Genomic DNA, 22453 nt, shown 5'->3' with positions numbered 1-22453 from the left:
TTTCCTCAGCAAGAAGAGACCTCACAGTTTGTCAGTCACCAGGTTGATGGTACACGCTGTAATCCTAGCTCTAGGGAAGGTGGGGCAGGAAGACTGTGGTGAGCTCACGGCAGCTGGAACAACTCAATAGTGAGAGCTGTCGCGCATACACACACTTACACAGGCAGAGTTCATTTGTGATAAAAAGGGGCAACGGGCTTACGAACTCAAGCATTCAGAAAGTGTATTTGCCACATACATGAAAATCTCCTGGAGACAAAGCCCATGTAGAGGGTTGCCCAATTTTTTTTTTTTAATGGCTGAAATCCAAGCTCTCCATCTCGTTCTGTAACAGCCACAGTTTCCTAAACTATAGTGTGAGTGCCCCTGGACAGAGGCATAGTGGCAAAGTTGAGGAAATGATAATTCTGTGATCATTCTTCAAATGACTTACATGTCGGTTTATGGAGTGGTAATTTTGTGACCACTGCGGACGCTAAGCCCTTGGTGATCCAGGGCCAGAGTCACAGCCAGCCCTCCTGGCCTCAGCTTCTTGCATCTGAGCCTAACAGTCATCTCTGGGTGTGATACTGATTCTTGGCACTTCCTTTCTCCTTGCCTGTGCTTCCTGGATGGGTTTCCTGTCTCCCTGTAAAGGTGGGTAGGGGAGGGAAGTGAATCTTGAGAATGGAGGAGAAGAGAATTATGGTTGAATACCTGTGTCACCACTTACTTAAAGGGACTGTTCCCGCCAGAGCCCAGCCTCCCTGTAATCTATGGGCGAGGTACCTGGAACTCAGGGACAAGCAGATTACTCAAGTCAAAGAGCACAGAGGGAGGGCTTTGACCCTTACCTGGGCATGTCTGCACCTTGCTGTCTCCTTGACACAGTGACTCTGACCTCCTACCCAGAGTTCTCTGAAAACCAGTGTAGCATCAAGCACCTTTACTACTTCGAATCAAAGGCTGCAGCATTTCTTGTCTGTACACATCATTTAAAACTGGACATAGCTCTTCATTCCAAAGTTAGAAACAGATATAGAGGCTGGGGATTTAGCTCAACGGTTTAAGTGCTTACCTGGTAAGTGAGAGGTCGTGAGTTTGATACCTGGTACTAAAAACAAACAAACAAAAACCAAATGTAGAGTTCAGTATTTCAATATTTGGAAAACCATCCTAGAAGACATAATGAACCAGTCAGTTGCTTGTGTGTTGATTTAGAATAAAAAATTTTGGATTAAAAAATAGTGAAAATAGGACAATATTCAACTGAATATTAATGCCTCTTTTGTTTTAATTTGTGGAACACCCTCTCCCCCTGCCTGTTTATTGGAGATTGACCAAAGGGCGTTCACACTGAGCTACATTCCCAATTTTTAAAGAAATTTTGAATTTTGAGACACAGTGTTGCTTAGACTATGATCCAGTGAACTTGTGATCCTCCTGCCTCAGCCTCCCAGAGTGCTGGGATCACAGACTTGTACCCTCATATCTGGTTACTATGTGACACTTTTAAATAAGGGCTGACTAATTTTATAAGTGTTCTGAGAGTTACTGTAATGTAGCACAACAGGAACAGAGTGATAGGCATACTAAATGTTAAGAATCTGAGTCCTATAAGCAGCATTGCTGACTGTGACTTGATTTTCTGAAATGATGAACAACTCTTGGTAAAGTTCTGCCCTGAACCTACAGAAAGTACAGTCTTCCCTTGATTTATGTGGTAATTGCAGTGCAGGAAGTTTCAGAAGTAAAAACACTTTCCCGCTAACACGGAATCAGGCTTAAATACAGTAAGCAGTGTTTTCTGTCTTCTAGAGCAAATGTCTGGTAGAACATTGGACCTTCAAGTGAAATGGGGCACAGTTCCCCACCATGGGTGGTCTCAAACCCCTTTCCTGTTTCCTCCACAGCCAATGGAGTCTCATCATCTCATCATTGCTATGGAAACCAGAAAAGCCTCACAGCATTTCAGCCCGTCCTGCCTTCTGCCTCGGCAGCTGGCTTTCCACACCGTGTAGGCAGGAGCCAACTTGCCTACTGTGCTTATCCCATAGTTCGAGGCTCCATTTTGCAGCATTGTCGTATGCAGGAGGACATGTGCTTGGTGACATTTGTGATGCTTCAAGCTTTTGCAGTATCTCCAAGTGTTCTGGGTGCTGTGGCTCTGGATAGGATAATGAAGTCCTGGGACAGAGGAGGGGGTCAGGCTGGCTTGACAGAAAGGCTTGGTTTCCTGGAAGATGCGTTATAGGCAAAGGTGGCGCATCCTGGCTTGGTTTTGGGAAGGCCACCATCTGGCCGAGCATGTCTCACAGGTAACATTTGGCTTTGGGATTGGTGAGAGCATTACATGAAATAGAGCGTTAGATATCTAGCAAGTGATTCAACAAATGGTCACTGTCCCTCAATCAAGAAAAGTTAGGACATGAGACAGTGCTTACTATTTTTGCAATTTTTCCTTGTTCTATTCTAGACCTGTGGCATTTTCGTTTTTCTGCCCTTTGCCTAAATCCAGAGACTATGGAAGACAAATTTAAAAGCAAATCTCTACACTTGAGCCTCACACAGAACCCTCCCAGTGTGGTATATTGTGTGTTGCAGTAGCCAATCTGGACTCTTCCGGCTGAGGGTGTCTTCAATAGGATCTTGTGGAACATGATCAAACGTTTCAGTCCACAGAGGGAGCCCTGGGAAACTTCAGAAATGTTAAATGTGCCTATTTATTCTGACTTATCTTTGCTTTTCACCTATGCTTATTTTCCCTAAACCAAACCAGCTTTTCCAATACACGTCCTTCTTTGCATCGTATTTCTAGGCACACAGAGTACCTGCATCAGAACTGGTCTCTGATACCCTGCAGCCTTCTCCCACTGCGCGTGGGGAGCCGTCTTGCACCACGCCCCACATTTGCAGCTTCCTAGGATCTCGGTAATCCTGCGCCAGTCCTGGTCTCCGATGTTTTCTCCCACAGAGGCCCGGCCTGGGGCGCGTGGGGAAGGTTATTTCAGGAACCGAGCGTGGGGGAGGAACTGCACCTCTGCCGGTCCTCTACACAGAATCATGACTTCCTTTGATCCCACGCCCTGCCCACTCGCCACCCTCACAGGACAATATGCTTCAGTGCATCAGGAAATGCGACGGCACCGGTGGCCAGAGGCTTCCCTTCCAAGCCCAGACCCTTCAGGCAGGGAGAGGGGCGTCCCTGAGCGCGCCTCTGGGATTCCTGGATCCCGGGGGTCATCCTGATGACTGCCTTGCAGCTGGGCAGGGCAGGACGCCCGCCCCAGGTGCCGCACACCTGACGATGGCACCTGCGCGCTGGAGGCGCTCTGGGCAGGGAGGAGGATCCCGGGGTAGGTGCTCCGGGGGCTTGCACGGGTCTGGGCCCTCTCGCCCTGTGGCGACACCTGCCCAGGAGCTGAGGACGGAAGCTGCGTTCGCCTGCCAGCTTCCCCGGGCCTCCTGCCCCGTCTCGTCCTCTGCCCTCTACCTTGGCCCATTCCGGGAGCCTCTGGTGGGCCGAGCGGCTGTGACGCTGGCGCGAAGAGAGCGGAGGGGGCAGGGGTGGGAGTGAACCACTGTCCCTTCTCTTTTCCTGCCCGAGTCCCTCAGCAGGGAGGAGGGTCTGAATGGAGCAGCCTCCAGCCTAGAAGAATCCTCACGTGGGTCAGTCAGGGACAACCCCCTCACTCCCCTTGGTGGGTTCATTCCCATCAGCCCTAGGCTGGAAGTGTTTTCTTATGCTCTCTAGCTGCCATTTATTTATTTACTTATTCATTCATTCATTTATATTTTTATTTATCTATTTATTTTTTGAGGTCGAGTCTTGCTATGCAGTTCAGGCTGGCCTTGAATTCACAGAGATCCTCCTGCCTCAGCCAAGTGCTATAGACACAGGTGTGTACCACCTCCACCTGGCCTATTTCCTAATGTAATCCAGGTGCCTGGAGTGGTCATAAATTCCCCTTTATGGATTTCCCTTGAATTCTTCATTACCCCTGGTGTAGGTGACATTAAAATACTACATGATCTTCAGACATGTCATAGAAAGGGCTGTGAATCAGCATCCTGGGATAATCGGAACATGAACCTTGTGCCAAACAGACTTGAAAGTTTTAAGAATCCTGTTGAGGTTGAGTGGACATCTTATACAAATTGCAGATAGTTGGTGCACATCTGTAATCCCAGCACTTAGGAGGCTGAGGCAGGAGGATCACTGGGAGTTCAAGGCCAGTCTAAACTATATGGTGAGATCCTGTCTCAAAAAACAAAATGAAACAAACAAACAAAAGCCAAAAAATAAAAAACACACACATTGAATTTTATACGTGTTAACTAGAAAGCTTAATTCACACATCTCTTTGCTAATAATTACAGCTTATGATATCAATTATGTTTTATAAACCACTCTGGTGTTTCAGGATATCAAACATTTTCTGTTCCACACTCTCCTTGCCCATTTTAGGTTTTGTACTATCTTTAATATCAAACAGGAGGAAGCTGTAAAGAAGACAAGTGATTCAGAAAGCCGGAAAATTTGAGGCAGCTCCTGACGGGGAGGAATAGGAGTGATTTATGATGGCTTTAAAATTGGCGTTTAACCTTCAGCATTATTAGACCAGGATAAGCTCAGATATCTCTTTGGCTGCAAGAATATTGTGGAAAGGGTGATATATATATAGCGCTAGACATTTGATTTATCTCACTTGTTCGTTTAGTGTCTGGGTTGTGTCCACACAGGCAAGGCGAAAATCTATTTGTATTCCTTTAACCTTTTTTGGGGTGTTCTTAAGAATTGCTTGGTGATTTTGATTTTCTTGGATACATAATTGCCTTGGTTAGATTTCATTAGAAAAAACACCATTCCTTTGGTTATTCTGGGAAGTCACTGGGTAGATTAAAAATATAAATTTGACTGTGTCTTGTTGGGATGGAATTCTTTCATCATATGATTATAGTTATTAAAAACACTGGGTAAAAAAAGAGCTACACCAGAGAAGAAAGCGTGCAAAGAGTGATTGACCTTTTATTTAAGGCTTAACACTGCTGACCCAGGGCAGCTAATTTAGAAGTGAGTCATTTATAGAAAGTTCTCCCCAGTTCGAGGCAGGGCTTTGTACAATACTCTCATGAGGTCTAAATAGAGCCCTTGGTATCGGGTTTCCACATATCTGTCTTTCGGCCAGGTTTCTGTCTTTTCCGAGTGGTGACACCCATTTCTGGATGATGCTAGTGAAATACAAGGTTAAGGCAAAGCACTGTATGCATGTAGCACAGTAGAGTTTAGACCAAATCTTAGAGAGAGCTCATGTTATAATAAGTATGAGGTTTAAAGTGATTGTTTAATGATACAAATAAATGAATTAACTAGTCAATTTAAGATATTTTTAAACTGGAAGAAATGTTTTAAAAAGTATTTCCAGTAATTCAGTTTATATATATATATATATATATATATATATATATATATGTTTGTTTTTGAGACAGGGTCTCACTGTGCAGTTCAGCTTGGCTTTGAACTCACTGTGTAACCCAGGCTGTTCTCAAACTTGCAGCAATCCTCCTGCTTCAGCCTCTCAAATGCTGAAGCAGGTGTGTGCCACCATGCCTGGCTATTTTTGCCATTTGTTAAGCCATCTAGTATTTTTGAATTTTAGAGTTCATTTAGAGTTCATTTAGAGAATTTTAGAGTACATACTCAGCATTGAGCTACATCCCCAGCCATTTCATTTTGAGACACGGTCTCACTAAATTGTTAAGACCGAGCTCAAACTTGTGATCCTCCTGCCTCAGATCCTCCTGCCTTAGAGTATCAAATATCTTGCTTTAGCAAGCTGTTTTGCTCTTTTCAGGAAATGGATGATTTATTAAGTGACTACTAAATTTGGTCAGTATAGAGCATAAAACTGTATCAGCTCTGTTCTGGGAGACTTCAGTTCAAAGCTCAGCATATTTTTACCTCACAGCTACATTTCCGTGGGTGAGAAAAGCCCACAGGACTGGGTATTGCTTACTTGCATAGTACCTGCCTATCTTGGGAAAACCAGAACCCTAAAGTCTGACTTCTGGTTATGGATCTGTCCTGAACTGGCCACATGACCTGAGATAAGTAACTTTCTGGGCTTGAGCTGATTTTCTTTTCTGTGAAAGGCAGAGTGATGGCTCCCTGCAAGCCTGGCTCACAAGGATTAGATGAGTGAGTGCACTGGAAATGACAGTACCTTAGGGAGAAGCACTGCAGGGAAAAGAGCTTGCAGGTGTTTTATTAAAGATGGTCTCCCTGAGTAGCCCAAGCTGTCCTCAGACATGAAGTGACTCTCCTGATATGGCCCTATACAAACCATTTTCTTGGTATAAATCATTGTCTTCTAAACTATAAAAAATCAGAAGCAGCCAGATGTGGTGACACATACCTGTAATCCCAGCACTGCAGGAAGCTGAGGCAGGAGGATCACAAGTTTGAGCTCGGTCTTAACAATTTAGTGAGACCGTGTCTCAAAATGAAATGGCTGGGGATGTAGCTCAATGCTGAGTATGTACTTAGCCTGAGCAAGAGCCTGGATTCAATCCCCAGCACCAAAATAAAGAAGCAAACCAAAAAACAAAAACACCTAAACCAACAAACAAAAATGCAGGTTCAATATATCTTATCTGAAACGCTCAGAACCAGAAGTGCTTGGGTTTCCAGATTTTGGTTACCTGAATTTTGGAATATTTGCATGTACAAAATCAAATGTGACCTTAGATTCAGGACTGAGCATGGAAATCTCTTACATTTCATAGACAAGCCTGAATATGCACATATGAGACACATATTTCTTTTTTTCTTTTGAGACAGGGTCTCACTGTGTAGTTCAGGTTGGTCTTGAATCTACTACTGTAGCCCAGGTTGCCCTTACATTTACAGCAGTCACAGGCGTGTGCCACTGTGCCCAGCTGTAAGAGGTTTGAGCAATGTAATTCTGTCCCTGATACTTGTGTTCCAGCACCAGGCTAAGTGAATAATTTTTCCCTCCCAATAATTTGTTCTTAGTTTCAGGTTGTATAATTTTTGCTATTTTAAGGGCAATTAGCCAGATGGAGGTAAAATAATGTATTTTACTTATCTTGAAATGTAGATAATAAGGATAACCCAGATAAAACCTTAGTCACACAAGGGAAACATAGTCTAAGTGTTTTGTAATTTGTAGAGATGTGTCAGTAATTCCAGATGGATGGAAGCTTTGGTTAATTACCAGTTTTACTGTTGTGCAGTTTCTCTTTTCTTATTTTCCATGATGATTGGTTGATATTCCTTAGATGCCTATATATTCCTATGGTGATTATATACTGAATCAATAATATTGTGGTTATACTTGGTTATGCCATCAAAGTGTAAATTACATGAATTTCACATATTTATTTTTGCTTCTGTTAACTATTTGAGATGAAGCATAAGACCAGCAAGGTTTGTGGGAAGACTGAGCTATAGGAACCAGGCTTGTGAAAACATTTACTAGTTCCGCTCTGTAGGCGAGCACACGAGGTGACTGTCACTCGCTTGTGTTCAGCATCGCATCACCAGGTAATGTAACTCCAGCTGCACCAGCCCATCACATTTTCCCCAGATATCTTTGGAACATGTAGAATCTTTGGGACACACCAGTTCCTGTTTAAGGAAAACACTGAACAAAAGAAAGTTGGAATGGACTTCCTGCAGCTAAGTAATGTGTTTTTAGAGAGACTCCTTAATGCTTTGGGTGCACTAAGATACACTGTTTAGCACTATTCACAGGGTGTACATCTGGGGTCCAAACAGTGTCATCAGAGGGAAAAAAAGGCAGAATTAATTTATGTCAGCGGCTCTGCCCAATAGTTCAGACTGCTAGCACCCTTGCCACATGAGTTTCAGAGACGAATCATCACCTGTGTAATAAGAGTCCAAGGAAAGTAGCAACTAAAATGTATACGCAAAGCAAAAAGACCATTTGTGAGTTATCTGTCAACAACAACTCAAAATGGATGGATAATTATAATATATGCGGGAAAATGAAATTTATCCTAGCTATGACATTAAAAGAGGAGCAAAGCCTACTGTATTCTGTAAATTCATGCAGTTTAAGAAGCTCCCTGTCATGATGGTAGACACCTGTAATTCCACCACTCAGGAGGTTGAGGCAGGAGGATTGCTGTGAGTTCAATGCCAGCTTGGGCTATGTAATAAATTCAAGGCCAGCCTCAACTACATAGTTGAGTCAAAAAAATCCTCAAATACTATAAACCAATTAACATAAAATTATAAACTGTCTTAATATTTTTATATTGATTATATACTGAGTCAGTAATATTGTGGTTATACTGGATTATGCCATTAAGCTGGAAATTAAATGAATTTCACTTCTGTTAACGTGACAATGAGAAAAGAGTGCAAGGTTCGCATTAACCTTCTATGGGGCCTTACGGCTCTAAAGGAGCGGGGCGGACGGGACGAGCCCCTGGCCTCTCCCCGGAGGATGGGTACTGGCGATGGCAGTCCAGATACTTAGCATCCACACGCTTCAGAGCGTGTCTGATTTCACTGTACAGTGAGGAGCCATACACGTTGTACAACTCAGTCATTTCTCTGTGCTGCAAGACGCCTTGCCATGAACTTCTTTAATTTACTGTAATGTCTGTTAAAAAGTTTACATATTGTGTCCAGTACCTTTTGTCCACCACACTCCCACTGTCCCTTTCATTTCTTTGTATTTGCTGCCAGAAATGGAACCCAGGGCCTGGTGTGAGTTAAGCCAGCGCTGCCCACCAGCTCTTGGTTTCCATTGTGCCAGGGACACGCGCTTGCGGTGTTCATTTCCACCATTTTCTCAGGCACAAAATGAGGACGACATGTCCCAGCGTGCAGGTGTGTCGTATTAAGGGGGCAGGCAGATGTGGCCTTGAAATGCTGTTCAGGTATAAACCGAGCAAAGTGCGGTGTCGGGTGTCGCAGGAGGAGAAGGGGGACTCGGCTGGCCCTTCTCAGTGGGAGAGGATGACGGGTGTGTGTGATGAGGCGGGCAGACGTGAGGTGATGGTCACGCAGCTGTTACTCTGCATGGGCAGAGCAGGAAATCGAGCCATTCTAGGTGCTGTCACCTGGGAGCCGCAGACAAGGGTGGGGTGGGGTGGCTGTGTGGGGAAGGTAGGTCCTGCACTGGGGGACTGAGTGGAGATGGCACAGGCACGGTGTGACCTCCAGGTTCCTGTCGAAGTGTAGAGTCTGATTTTAGTATGTCGTGGTTGGCTCGGTGCCATCTCACTGTACTTTGTGAAACTCACACCCCGACCCGGGAGTTCCGTGTGTACCCTGATATCCATCTGTGTACACCTAGTGTGCCACACAGAACTGTGCAAAGACCAGGCATCCAGGAGGTATTTGATGAATGGATAAATCAGTAAAATCTCTGCATTTTGAAGGTGTGTCTTTTTTTGCACTAGGGATTAAATCCAGTACCTTTACACTGAGCTATATCTGTAGTCCTTTTTCAGATTTTGAGCTGGGCATGGTGGTACACACATGTAATCCCAGCACTAGGGAGGCTGAGCCAGGAGGATCACTGTGAGTTCAAGGCTTGCCTGGACTACATAGTGATACCCTGTCTCAAAGCAGCAGCAACAACAACAAATTTCAGACAGGGTCTCTCTGAGTAGCTGAGTTGCTCAGGCTGGACTTATATTTGTCTTGTCTTTTCTTTCTTTCTCTCTCTCTCTCTCTCTCTCTCTCTCTCTCTCTCTCTCTTTCTTTCTCACTGTCTTTTTTGAGGCAGGGTCTCACTATGGCCTTGAGCTCACTTTACCCAGGCTGGTCTTGAACTCACAACAATCCTCCTATCTCAACTTCCTAAGTGCTGGGATTACAGGCATGAGCCACAACGCCCGGTTGGATTGGAATTTGAAATCCTTTTGCCTCATCCTCCTAGAATACTGGGACTCTGGGCATGTGCTACCATGCTTGGCTGTCACTTTTTTTTTTTTTTTAATACATTATCTATGAGGATGTGTTTAGTTTGTAGTTTTCTGTCACACACTTGGAGATAAGTTTGCTGATAGCTATGTACTGTAGGGAGGGTCTTAACTCTTGCTGTTGGAGAACTGATTTGAAGTCTTGCAGTTTTGGTACTGGCTGCTGCAGAGGCCCTGCCTGCCTGTCTGCATTCTGCAGATTCCCAGCACAGATCCCCTTGGGTCCCCTTCTGGGCCCGGGTGGGGTCGGGTCTGGCTGCCAGCACCGAAGGGACCTTCTGCAGGGAGCAGCGAGCACCGGGGAGGAGGCTCTGTCTACAGCACATCTCCGACTTGCTCTGAGGGAAGCCTGTGCCGAGGGGGAGGCTGAGCAAGATTTCCTCCTGTCCTGTCACACTGTCGGTGTGTGTTAACCTTTTATTTCCCGTTCACCTGTTCTATTGCTGTCGTGTATTTGGGATATGCTATGAGTGTGACTGACAGACACTGAGAAACGATGGGGCAGCTACATTTGTCATTTCTCTCTTTCACTGGCTGTGATTTGGAGACAGGATCTTGGGAAAGCTCTTTCTTCCACTAGTGGCTTTCCCTTCTCTGCGTTCCTGATGCTTTTTGCCAGAGGACTGGTGACGCTGCTGATTTTACAATTTTTGGTTTAATTGACTTTTTACATTCGGGGACCAAGACAGTTTTTACATGAGACAAGATTCACAAAACCATCTTGACTACAAAGCTACATATTTTGCCCATGCCAGGAACACACCTCAGATAAGGGCTCACTGAAGAGCAGGATGCTAAGAGGCCAGGGCGGGGTTGCGGCAGCTCATTGCTTTCATTATTCTGTACCCAGGGCTTTTCTTTGTCTCTTCTGGGATTTCCTGAGCTTTGAACCTTCGCTTGAGTAGCAGGGAGAGCTTTATTTTATGAAGCTCTTCTTCTTGAGACACATTTTAACAGGTCCTAAAAAGCCCCTGGATAAGTGCTAATTGCACCCTGGTTTTGAGCCTCCTGTGGGAATTAGCACAGTGTGGAATTCAGATCCAAGGAAAGGGTTGAGGTGAGTCTCTGGGGTGAGGATGGTCCTGTGGTTTGGCTGTAGGTGCATGTCTCCCAAGGTCCACTGTGATCACAGGGAGGCACTGTCAGAATGTGGTGGAACATATGGGCGGAGGCGGCTAGGCCTGGGGAGCACTTTAGGTCATGGGTGGCCTGCTGCCTGTTATGGTTATATCTAGATGTCCCTGCTCTCTCTTACAGTTATATCTAGATGTCCCCCAAAGCCTCATGGGATCATAGGCGGGGCCTGTGGAAGGTGACTGGATTGTAGGGGGCTTATAGCTGTGGGAAGGTGAGGCCTGGCTGGAGGACTGAGTCACTGTGGGCGCAATCCAGAATACAGTACTGCATCTTTCTTTTCAGTCCCTCCCTTGACCCTTGACCCTCTGCTTCCTGTCCCCCATGCCATGAGCAGCTCTCCTCCACTGTACCCCTCTGCCATGCTGTCCTGTCTTGGAGCCTGCAGACCTTGCGAGTACCAAAACGTCTAAAACGTGAGCCAAGATTAAACCTCTCTTCCTATATGTTGTGGATGTAGGATATTGTGTTCCAGAGAGGACAAAAGTAACTAAGATACCCTTGCAAGGGATTGTGGGACCCCAGACTCTCTCCCTCTTGATAGGATTATTTCCAAAAGATGTGAAGTATAAAACAAAAGAGGCTTTATTCTGAGAACACAGAGAGAGATAACCTACACCCCTGACCCCTGGGGGGGTATATAAGTAGCCTAAGCTTAGGGTAGTGCCCTAGGGCCATTAGAGATGCACAGGTATCTCATTGGCACACGTTTGGCGCCAGGGGCAGATTCCTAAGGGTGGGGGGTGATAGAGTCACAGGTAAATCTTTAGGGGCGGGGGAGGTTCCGGTTGAGGCTTTCCTGGCTACAGTGCCCGTCTGGGCCAAAACCCTTTCACCTCTGACTTCCTGTTTGGCCTCACCATGATATGCTGCCACTGGCAGCCTTTATTAGAGACCAGCAGAAGGGGCTATGGGACCATGGGCCCTGACCCTCCAAAACTGTGGCTACTAAGAAGTTGATGAGACCTTCTTCTTCTTCTTCTTCTTTTTCTTTCTTTCTTTTTTTTTTTTTTTTGTTTCCTCCACATTTACTTTCTGTAACTGGGTAGCTACACATCAGTGAACAGAGATTTAAGTAAGATGTAACAATTTAACAGAACCTAGTAGTCTAATTTCTTTCCATTTTCCTCAAATTCATCTTGGAATTATTCCATCATGGGACTTCTCTCTTTGCTAATGAATGAATTTTAGCTGTAGAATCACTGAGCTGAAGAAATGAGTCACCTTTGAGTACACAAGGAAAAATATCACGATAGGTGGATAAAACATCACTACTAGATGTTTATGAGGTTACTTTCACCCCTAACATTTCAGAAGCTTAGAGATTTAGAATATTCTTATATAACTGCAAGAAAAGTTAAACAAAATTTCTTTTTTGAGATCACAGCTGTGAAGTCATGTGGTTATATAAATTCTGCATTTGTGTGCAAAGCATGAAACATTGACCTTTATTTCTTGCTTAGTCTTATGTTGTTGGGAGCCGCGGCCGACACCGGTCGCCTTACTTGGCGGACGTAGGGCCTGTGGGTGGGAGCGGAGCCTGAGCTAGATTGCCCCTCCCATCGAGTGAGCCAAGTTGGTGCCTGCTTCCTGCCCCCTGATTGCGCTGGCGACTTAAACAACCCGCTCTGTAAGATAGTCTGCCTAGCAACAACTGATGTTAGCCAGTCAGCCCGCATCGCGCGCTTTGAACTGATTGGCTACTGTTGCCCTATAAAAGTAAATGCCTCTCCCGCCACGAGAAAGAAGCACAGAGGAAGCACAGAGAGAGATAGAGAAAGTCCACCGGCGAGAAAGGGCTGGTGGCAGAGAGGAGGCCTCGCGGGGCCCACGCGGAGACAAATAAAGGCAAGGTTGCACACCGCCAGACTTTGTCGTGTGTCTTTCCTGCCGGCCGGGAGCGACCGCGACATTTGGTGACCCGCATGGGGACTGATCAACCCTGAGACACGGCGGTGGTGTGCAACGCTCCAGCGTGGTGCTGCTGGACAGGTGAGTTGGGGATAAGCCTGGGCTCTGGGTGGCGCGCACCTACAGGGCTTTTAGACTCCCCTCAGGCTCACGCGTAGGTGACGGGTTCTTTAAGTCACACGCGGTGAGTAACAGCCCTTAGAGGTTGAGGATGGGTAATTTACCGAGCGCGGAGGCGCGGCCCTTGGTAAAGGCCCTTAAAAAGCTTTTAAAAGCTAAAGACCTCAGGGTAGGTCAAAAAACACTGAAACTATTCATAGCAGAGGTAGATAGGGTGGCTCCCTGGTTTTTACCCACAGGGCATTTAAACCTGCCGTCATGGGAGAAGTTAGGCGGGGACCTCGCCTCGGCGGAATTGGGAGGCGATATTTCGCCGGCTATTCACCCCCTGTGGGAAATGATACATGCGTGCCTTGACTCCTATGCCGAGTTGCGCCACGAATTGTGTGCGTGTGCCGCTCGAAAAAAGCAGAGAGAGGAAAAAGGACCCCCAAGCGCTCTCTGGCGGGGAGGAGATAGAGAGCCATCCGCTCTGCCCTGGAGCTCTTCTCCAAAAGCGGCTCCCCGCCGAGAGGCCGCTACAGGGAACCCTCCCTTCTCTCAGCCGGCACAGGAAGTGACGCCCCGTTCCACTCTGTCGCGACCGCCGTCCTATGACGTTGCGCCGCGGGGCGGACGGTATTTTCATGGGCGGCTACTCTGCCGAGCAGGCTGAGAAAAACGCCGGTCGAGGAAACGGGGGCTGGGGATTTAGCTTAGCGGCATAAGCGCCTGCCTTGTAAGCAGGCAATCGCGAGTTCGATCCTTGGTACCGATAAAAAAAAAAAAAAAAAAAAAAAAAAAAAGCGAAAAAGACCAAAAAAAAAAAAAAAAAAAAAAAAAAAAAAAAAAAACAAAAAGGGGGAGTAAGCCAAGGCCTGCCTCCAAAGGCGCGGTTATCTATGGCATGACAATGGATGGGCCCGGATCCGGTGGTTAGCTGGAACTGAGGCGCGGTTTGTGTTTTTCCGCAGGAACCGGGACGAAAACCACTGTGGGTCCCAGAGAGGTTGACGCGACAAGTCCCTCGACTGAAGATCAGGCCTGTTCCACCAGGGGCCAACCGCAGACCCAACAACAAGATGAGCCCTAAAAGAACTGCAGGACAATCCCTTTTTGGGGAGCCTGGAATGGCTTGCTCCCCTATGTTTTACCATTGTTAGGTCCCCTGTGCTCCTTGCTTCTGCTCTTACTTGTAGGACCATTCTTGCTCCGATGGGTCACATCATTTATTAATGGGCGCCTTGCGGCGGCCCGGCGTCAAGTATGCCTGGTTGCCCATGCGGCCCTGGCAGCAGCCTGTGATGGGCACAATGACCCCCAGGCCTACGCATGGCTCGCTCGACTGGCCTACGACCGGGTCTAGATGTGGCGGGTCTTCCGCATTCCTTCCCTAATGACACCACACAGCAGGGTAGGTGAGTCAATGACGGGTAAGAGCGTGCCTCCCCAGCACGACTCGACCTAAGCCAGGCCCTACCCCATACTGCACGAAAGCCGCTGGATTACTAGAATCTGCCCAGATCTAGATGCCTCTCCGAGGGGATCACACGGAGGGGCATGAGTGCATGCCTATGTGCATCCAGGTTCCGTCCAGTTCACTCCTGGCCCTGGAAAAAGGACGAGGGTCTCAAGGCCTTGGCGGACCCAGGGGCGGCCGACCAGGGTCCAAGCCAAGGGCCTACGGTGGGCCTCAACACAGGGCATAAGCCTCTGCACTCAATCCAGGGCGGGCTGCGATGCATACATTCATTCAAAATAAATAAAATAGGGGGAGATGTTGGGAGCCGCGGCCGACACCGGTCGCCTTACTTGGCGGACGTAGGGCCTGTGGGTGGGAGCGGAGCCTGAGCTAGATTGCCCCTCCCATCGAGTGAGCCAAGTTGGTGCCTGCTTCCTGCCCCCTGATTGCGCTGGCGACTTAAACAACCCGCTCTGTAAGATAGTCTGCCTAGCAACAACTGATGTTAGCCAGTCAGCCCGCATCGCGCGCTTTGAACTGATTGGCTACTGTTGCCCTATAAAAGTAAATGCCTCTCCCGCCACGAGAAAGAAGCACAGAGGAAGCACAGAGAGAGATAGAGAAAGTCCACCGGCGAGAAAGGGCTGGTGGCAGAGAGGAGGCCTCGCGGGGCCCACGCGGAGACAAATAAAGGCAAGGTTGCACACCGCCAGACTTTGTCGTGTGTCTTTCCTGCCGGCCGGGAGCGACCGCGACATTATGTACTACAGACTGGCCATGAATTCACTAATGTAACCCAGTGTGGCCTCCAATACACAGTGATTCTCCTGCCTCTGCCTCCTGGGTGCTGGGATTGGGGGTGTACACTGCCATGGCCAGTGAGACCTCCTTGACTTAGACAAGTACTGGCTTTGGGGCTTTAGAAAAATTACTTTATGTTGCCAAGCTTGAGTTTTCCTCTATGTAATACGGGAACAGCAATGTATTTTTATAAGGTTACTGTAAAGATGTAAATTGCTTAATACAGAGCCTGGCCTGTATGAATCATTAGTACATTTTACCTAATGCCACTATAGGAAAATTTGCCTCAGATTCTGTTCAACTGACAACTACTAAAACCCCTGTGGAGGGTATCATTCTCCCACCCAGCAGTATGGCACAAAGATGAAAAGAAAGACCAAGAAAAATTCTGCAGTTGAGACTCTGAGATGATCCAGTGAGTTCTGTGAAACAAAATGTCCAGGAGTGCGAGAGCTCAAGGCTTTTGTTGCTATCAATCAGGGAGGTGGTGGGGATCACAGCAGAGTGTTAGGGAGGAAAAAGTTTTTACAGGTGTGGCTGTAAGGAGAAACACAGCACTTCTGCACCAGGCACAGAGACCCTCTAATTAACAGTGCAGCAGATAGCCTGATGTATACAAGGCTGAAAGCTATAATTCTGTGGTGGCCCCTGACCTCAACTGAGATGTTATCTCCAGCTTAGCCCTGGGATTTCACAGGCTCTTGCTTGAGCCCCTATTCTAGCCATCCATGTGTATGTGTGTTTTTGCTTGTGTGTTCAATAAGCCATGTTGGCATCTCGGCTGGACTCATCACATTCTTTTAGCCAATGAAGGAAAATCTGGTTCTACGTAGCCAGCTCTGCGTATCTCAGTGAACAGGGTTGAAGGAGAGATGAGGGAAAGATTGAGGCAAAGGGCTTCATTTTTCAGGGGACTGCAGCTTTGTGGTTTCCCACAAACAACATGCACTTTTGTTACTGGTGCCTAGTTATGTTAATTATAAAATGTGTGGGTTCTCCACTTTGATTTCCTGTTAACTTGATTTGAAACTCTGTATTGCTCTCACCATCTTGTTTTGACTGATTTTCCTCTATTCTGTTATGCTTGATAGTACCAAGTTTGAAAGTATAGGCAACAACTATGAAGACAATAAGATTCATTGTGACGCCCATTCTGGTTGACTATTATCTTCTTTTGAAGTCCTCTAATGTCTCCAATGTTTTAGTTTTATTGGTCTTATTCTTTACTGTTTTGTTCAATTTTATTATAACTGATGATATAGGCAATTCTTTTTAAGATAACAAGAGGCATATGGTAACCATTGTCGATCACCTTGTATTTTGATTTTACATTATGTATTATGTCCATCCTTTTGATTTGACTGACTCTGTCCTGGTATGTCACATTTGGTTTTACTTTCTTCAAAAAAAAAAAAAAGTAATAAGAACTGTGGGAGTAATAAAACCCAAAATGTGTAATTGTCATTGTACAAAAGAAAAGAAAGTTCTCTAAAAGATATAACTGCATATATATTTAAGTGTATAAGATAGATAACCATATTCCTGAGTTTTGTTGGATCATTGAACAAAACTGTTTACAGTCTGTTTGAAAGTCCTCTCTATATGCTTTAATTTTGTAACTTCAACAACTATTTCTAAGATGACAATATGTAATTAACTAGTGATTTCCTACTGTTTATTTATTTCTGAAATTCTGTACAACTTGTACCCTTTTTCTGTTTTTTTCTCCTTAAATAAAATTTAAAACAAACAAACAAACAAACAAAAAAAACAATGTGTGGGTTCTATTTGGTGTATTCATCCATGCTATCGTATCTGTCTCATCTCCAGCCTCCCTGTGCCCTTCCTTCCCCTCTTCCTCTTGTGCAATAATAGCCCATCTTTTACATTCATGCCATCTTTTCCTTTTTTCTTTTTTTTTTTGATTCCACAAATTAGGGAAAACATGATACTTGTCTTTCTGCATTGGCTTATTTCACTTAACATGGTCTCCAGTTCTACCTACGTTTCTGAAAAAGCTAAAACTTCATTCTTCTTTATGCTGAACATGCTCATCATGTGTAGAGACACTCCCTTTTCTTTATTTGTTTCTCTATTGATGGGCATCTTGGCCAGTTCTGTATCTTGGCTGGTGGGAGCTGTGCCACATAACGATGGCTATGCAGGTGCCCTACAGTGTGCTGCCTTAACTCCTGGGTGTGTACCGAGGAGTGGGTCAGTTGGATCACTTGGCAGTTCTAGTTTCAGTTTTTGCAGAACCCCATACTGATTTCCATAGTGGTTGTACTAATTTATGTTCACACCAGCAGTGTAGGATTCCTTTACCCTTGTCAGTGTTTATTGTTTCGTATCCCTTGACTGGGGGGGAAGGAATCTCAGTGTAAACTTTGATTTGCATTCCCTACAAGCATCGTTTTGATTTGCATTTCCATACCTTTTATGATGTGGACTTTGGCATCATAATGGACTCTTTCACTTCATAATTTTTGTGTGTGTGTGTGTGTCTTTTTCCTTTTTATCGGTACCGGGATCGAACTCACTACTGCCTGCTTGCAAGGCAGGCACTTATGCCGCTGAGCTAAATCTCCAGCCCCAATAATTCTATTTCTTTTTTTAATGATTATACTTCTAGTTGCTAGAAATAACATGGTAGTTTAAGAAACTTCATTTTTTTTTGTCTTTTTCTTTTTTTTTTTTATCGGTACCAGGGATCGAACTCACGACTGCCTGCTTGCAAGGCAGGCACTTATGCCACTGAGCTAAATCCCTAGCCCCTCATTTCATAATTTTTTAAATAAATTCACAACTGAGATATTTTCCTAATGGAAACTGACCTAAAATACCTCTTTCTCTTGGCAGATCTTGTACTGCACTTTAAACACACCTAAAATTGACATGCAGAGACTCCTAGGAGGGCAACTAGGTCTTGAAGATTTCATATTTGCCCACGTGAAAGGACTAAAAAAAGAAGTGAATGTATATAAATCTGAGGATTCTCTTGGAATCACCATTACGGACAATGGTGTTGGCTGTGCGTTTATCAAGGTAAGAACACAAGGCAACACAACAAAAGAGACGACAGGTGGCCTCAAAAGTGAGGATGGCCTTTAAGAAAACATACAGGGTCAAACGACCTTTGGAGAGAGAGGCGGTCAGCAGGGAAGCATGAATTCGTAATGGTTCGTTTTTAATTTAAAAAATATCCAAAGTCATCTCTGGTTTTTAAATTTTTGCTGCATTTCCTTGCTTCGGTTTAAACTTCCCCTGGAGTGCGGGACTTCCTGAAAAGGAAAGCCTACTGCCCAGCCGCTTCCCTCTTCTGGGTCTGTGGCCTCCCGTCTGCTGAGTCCCTGGGACTTGGTGCTGCTTCCAGCCACAGACTTTTGGGTTCCTCATTTGGTTCTTTAAAAGTGCTTGTCTGCATGATCTGGGTTGGGTGATTTCTGTAGTTAATTACAGAAGATAGTACAGTACTGCAAAGGCAAGAGGAAGAAGTTGGGGATGGTATGAAGACATAAGAACTAAGGAGCAGGAAAATGAAAATAACCCGGTTGTAACAAGGACATTTGTTCCCCTGGCTGTGGCTGAGTTTGTTCCTGAAGCTCCTGTGGATGCTTCAGTCTGATTATGCAAGTCTTTTATGTAAATGGCATCGCACTTTGCATATAACCTGTAGGTACCCTCTGTGTACTTTACATCATTTCTAGATTACTTGTAACACCCAACAAAATGTAAAGTTGTATCAGGAGTTGTTGCACTGTATTTTTGAGGGCATGATGAAAAGAAGTTTGTACATGTTCAGTACAGATACAGTTTTATTCATTTTTAATGAAATTTGGACTTTTTTGTACCAAAGATCAAACTCATGACCTTGTACTTACCAGGCAAGAGCTTGAGCCACTGAGCTAAATCCCCAGCCCTAAACATTTGGTGTTTTGAGACAGAGTCTTTCTATGTAGTCCAGGCTGGCCTCAAACTCTCCAAGTATCCTGGGCTGTTCTTGAAATTGTGGTAATTCACCAGCCTCAGCTTCCTTGTGCGGGGATTACAAGCATGTGCCACCATACCTGGCTTGAGGCACAGCAGATTTTTAATGTACAGCTTCATGAATGTTGATACACCAACATCCAGATTGATGGAAATCGTACCAGTGCTGTCCACAACTCGCTCTTGAGCCCTTCCTGGTTAGTACTTTTCTACCCAAAAAGTAGCCACCTCCTGACCTCCTCACTGTTAGCTCACTCTCAAAGGTCATATAATCATACATTATGTCATTTTCCAATCTGTCCAACTTGAAGTCTGTGAGATTTTCCCAGGGCAGGCAGTATTAGCAACCCCTGTGTTACAGGTATAAAAATAAGATCGGGTAGGTTAGGCTTGTCCAAGGTCTACTGCTGGACAAACCTAGCATTTGAGCTCAAGAAGGCTGACTCCAGAGCCAGCTACTCACACACCCTGAGCTAGGAGTTGGTGACAGAGTCACGAAACACAGGGCATTAGATGCCTTTATTTTGCTCAAACCCTGATTACCAGGTGGTCATCACGAACGGCTCCTCTTCAGAGAGTCACACTCACACTGCAAAGGGTGCTTCCACTTCCTGCTGCACACAGTGGCTATTTTTAGCTCTGCAAGAGAGAGAACTGTGCTGAAGGTTGAGTGGGTGACCAAATGGAAAAGCTGGCAGTTGGGACCGTCACGTGGGGTTGCCCAAGGGAAGCACAGGACAGGAGGTGCAGGAACAGCAGCTCTGTCCACACAGATGGGTTCTGCAGCTTTTAGATGTTAGCCTTGGATGTTCCTGGCTGTGTTTCGTTGTGTTATTTTTTTAATGCCTTGTCATATCTGTGTCTGCTTCAGACTACTGGTCACTGGTCTTGGGGCCACAGAGGACCTGGTAACCAAGAAGAAAGTGAACCAAGTGTAGTGGCTACGTGTCTGTGATCCTAGTACTCTGGAAGGCTGAAGCAGGAGGATCCCAAGTTTGAGCCTAGACTGGATAACTGAGAAACCTAGTGAGCCCGTCTTAAAATAAAAAATAAAAGGGCATGTAAAAAGCCCTGGGTTCAGTCCCCAGTAACACACGCACACACAGTGTAGCACCATCCAACTGACACAAGAATTCACTTTAAAAAATTCATATCATACTGTATACACATAGTTGATAAAATGTTTTTAAAATCAGAAGAGTAATTTCAAACAAGTACAAAAATTATGCTAGTAATATAAGCCAAAGGTGGTGATGCACACCTATAGTTCTAGCATGCAGGAAGCTGAAGCAGGAGGATCACTGTGAGTCTGAGGAATACAATCCTTATCTATTTCTAAGATTTTGTTTATCCAGTCTGTGTTGAGCTTCAGCAAGGCTGGAAATACAGGATGTTGAGGGAACAGAAGGTTTGAGGGTGGAGATGAGGGTCTGTGAACAGAAGTCTGCAATGCCGGAACAAATGGGATGGTTTCAGGTGACAGGCGACGTATGGGAGCTAAAGGCTGTGATATTCAGGAACAGTTTTAGTGAAAGTGAGAAAACAGGAAGTGGGAAGGCAGAAGTTGTCAAAAAAAGAAATTTCAAAGCTGAGCATAGTGGTGCACATCTGTAATTCTAGCACTCAGAGGCTGAGACAGGAGGATCACTGGGACTTTGAGGCCAACATGGACTACATAGTCAATCAAAGCCAGTGTTGACTCTATAGTGAGATCATGTCTTGAAAACAAAACAAAACACAACCAAAAAAATCTTCGAAGTTCACCTGGCCACAGTGGTACATGCTTGTCAGGCCAGCACTCTGGGAGCTGAGGCAGGAGGATCACAACTAGATGTCCAGCCTGGTCAACCTGGCTACTAAAAAGTTAAAAAAGATTGGAGATGTAGCTTAGTTCAAAGGCCCTGGCTTCATTCTTTGGCACGGCAAGAAAGGAAATTTCAGAGCTCAAAGGTGATTGATCACTTTGGGCAGTAATAATTCAGAACTGCAGGTGGGACCAGAGACCTTTTGCTTTACATCTGATATTTATTTACTTATTTATTTTTGCGGTACTAGGGCTTGAACCCAGGGCTTTCACACTGAGCTGCATCCCCTTACCTTTTGAAATTTTTGAGAGAGGATCTCACTAAGTTGTGCAGGCTGGACTCATATTTAATGACCCTCCTGCCTCGCCTCCCAAAGTGCTGTTTGCTGACAGGATTGTTGTCACTTCTGTTTGAGATCCAGGTCTGGTGTTGATTAGTTGTTTTATCTTGACCAAGCTGTATGATCGTTGTATATTGGTTTTCTCAATCATTAACGGAAACAGTACGTTTTCTTCCATCGTCTTATTGTGAGGGTTACCTGAGGGAGCTACTTATAGTTGTAAAACTATTACTTTATTGTGACCCGAGTGTCATTTGAGGACAGCATGGGGCAGCTCAGCAGTGCAAATCTCAACACTGCTGAACTTGGCTGGTCATGCAGCTCGTTTTGCCTGTGTAAGGTACAGGTCCCTACCCCCAGTACTGGGGAGGCTGAGGCAGGAGGACCACTGTGAGTATGAGGCCAGCCTGGGCTACACAGTGAGTGTAAGACCAGACTAACTGCATAGTAAGACCTCGTCTTAAAAACAAACAAATCCTAAAACAAAGCAAACAAAACCTTGAGTCTGCTGCTTAAGGTTTAGGGTGGGTGGCACATCCTTTGGTGTCACTGATGTCTCTGGGGAGAAGACATGCTGTCTTTTTTAAAATTTTTGTACCAGAGAGCTAACTCAGGACTGGACAGGCACTTATGCCACTGAGCTAAATCCCCAGTCCCCTCTGGGTGGAAGAAAGGTAAGTTCTTGCTAGGTGATCAAAGCAGAAGGCACTGCGGTTCGGAGGCCTGTGTTTAGCAACGTAAATCCTGCCTTCCAAAAATTATCTGAGTCTTTGCCTTTATAGCACTGGTCTCCAGAGCCCGACAGAGAACAGTGTCAGTGCTCGTGTAAATACAAGCATGGCACTCTTGGTTCTTTGGGCCTGAGTAGCACTCTTACCAACTTCAGGAATTGATGTCCAGCGATTGTGTGATGGTCATATTTCATGAGTGTTGTCATATTTCAGAAACTCA

General features: G+C 45.4%; 1 protein-coding gene across 1 annotated transcript in view; it reads left to right on the top strand.

Moving 5' to 3' along the window:
• Positions 1-22453, top strand: part of Gipc2 (GIPC PDZ domain containing family member 2) — a 69356-nt gene that overhangs the window by 9275 nt on the left and 37628 nt on the right. Inside the window, exon 2 of the mRNA XM_063257867.1 lies at positions 18230-18415. Coding sequence (XP_063113937.1) covers positions 18230-18415 — 186 coding nt within the window. The remainder of the gene's footprint in view (positions 1-18229; positions 18416-22453) is intronic.

The sequence above is a fragment of the Cavia porcellus genome, unplaced genomic scaffold, assembly GCF_034190915.1.
Source record: "Cavia porcellus strain 051 isolate PalLab524CR breed Dunkin Hartley unplaced genomic scaffold, mCavPor4.1 scaffold_1, whole genome shotgun sequence".
Taxonomy (NCBI): Eukaryota; Metazoa; Chordata; class Mammalia; order Rodentia; family Caviidae; genus Cavia; species Cavia porcellus.
This window is presented reverse-complemented; position numbering and strand designations above follow the sequence as displayed.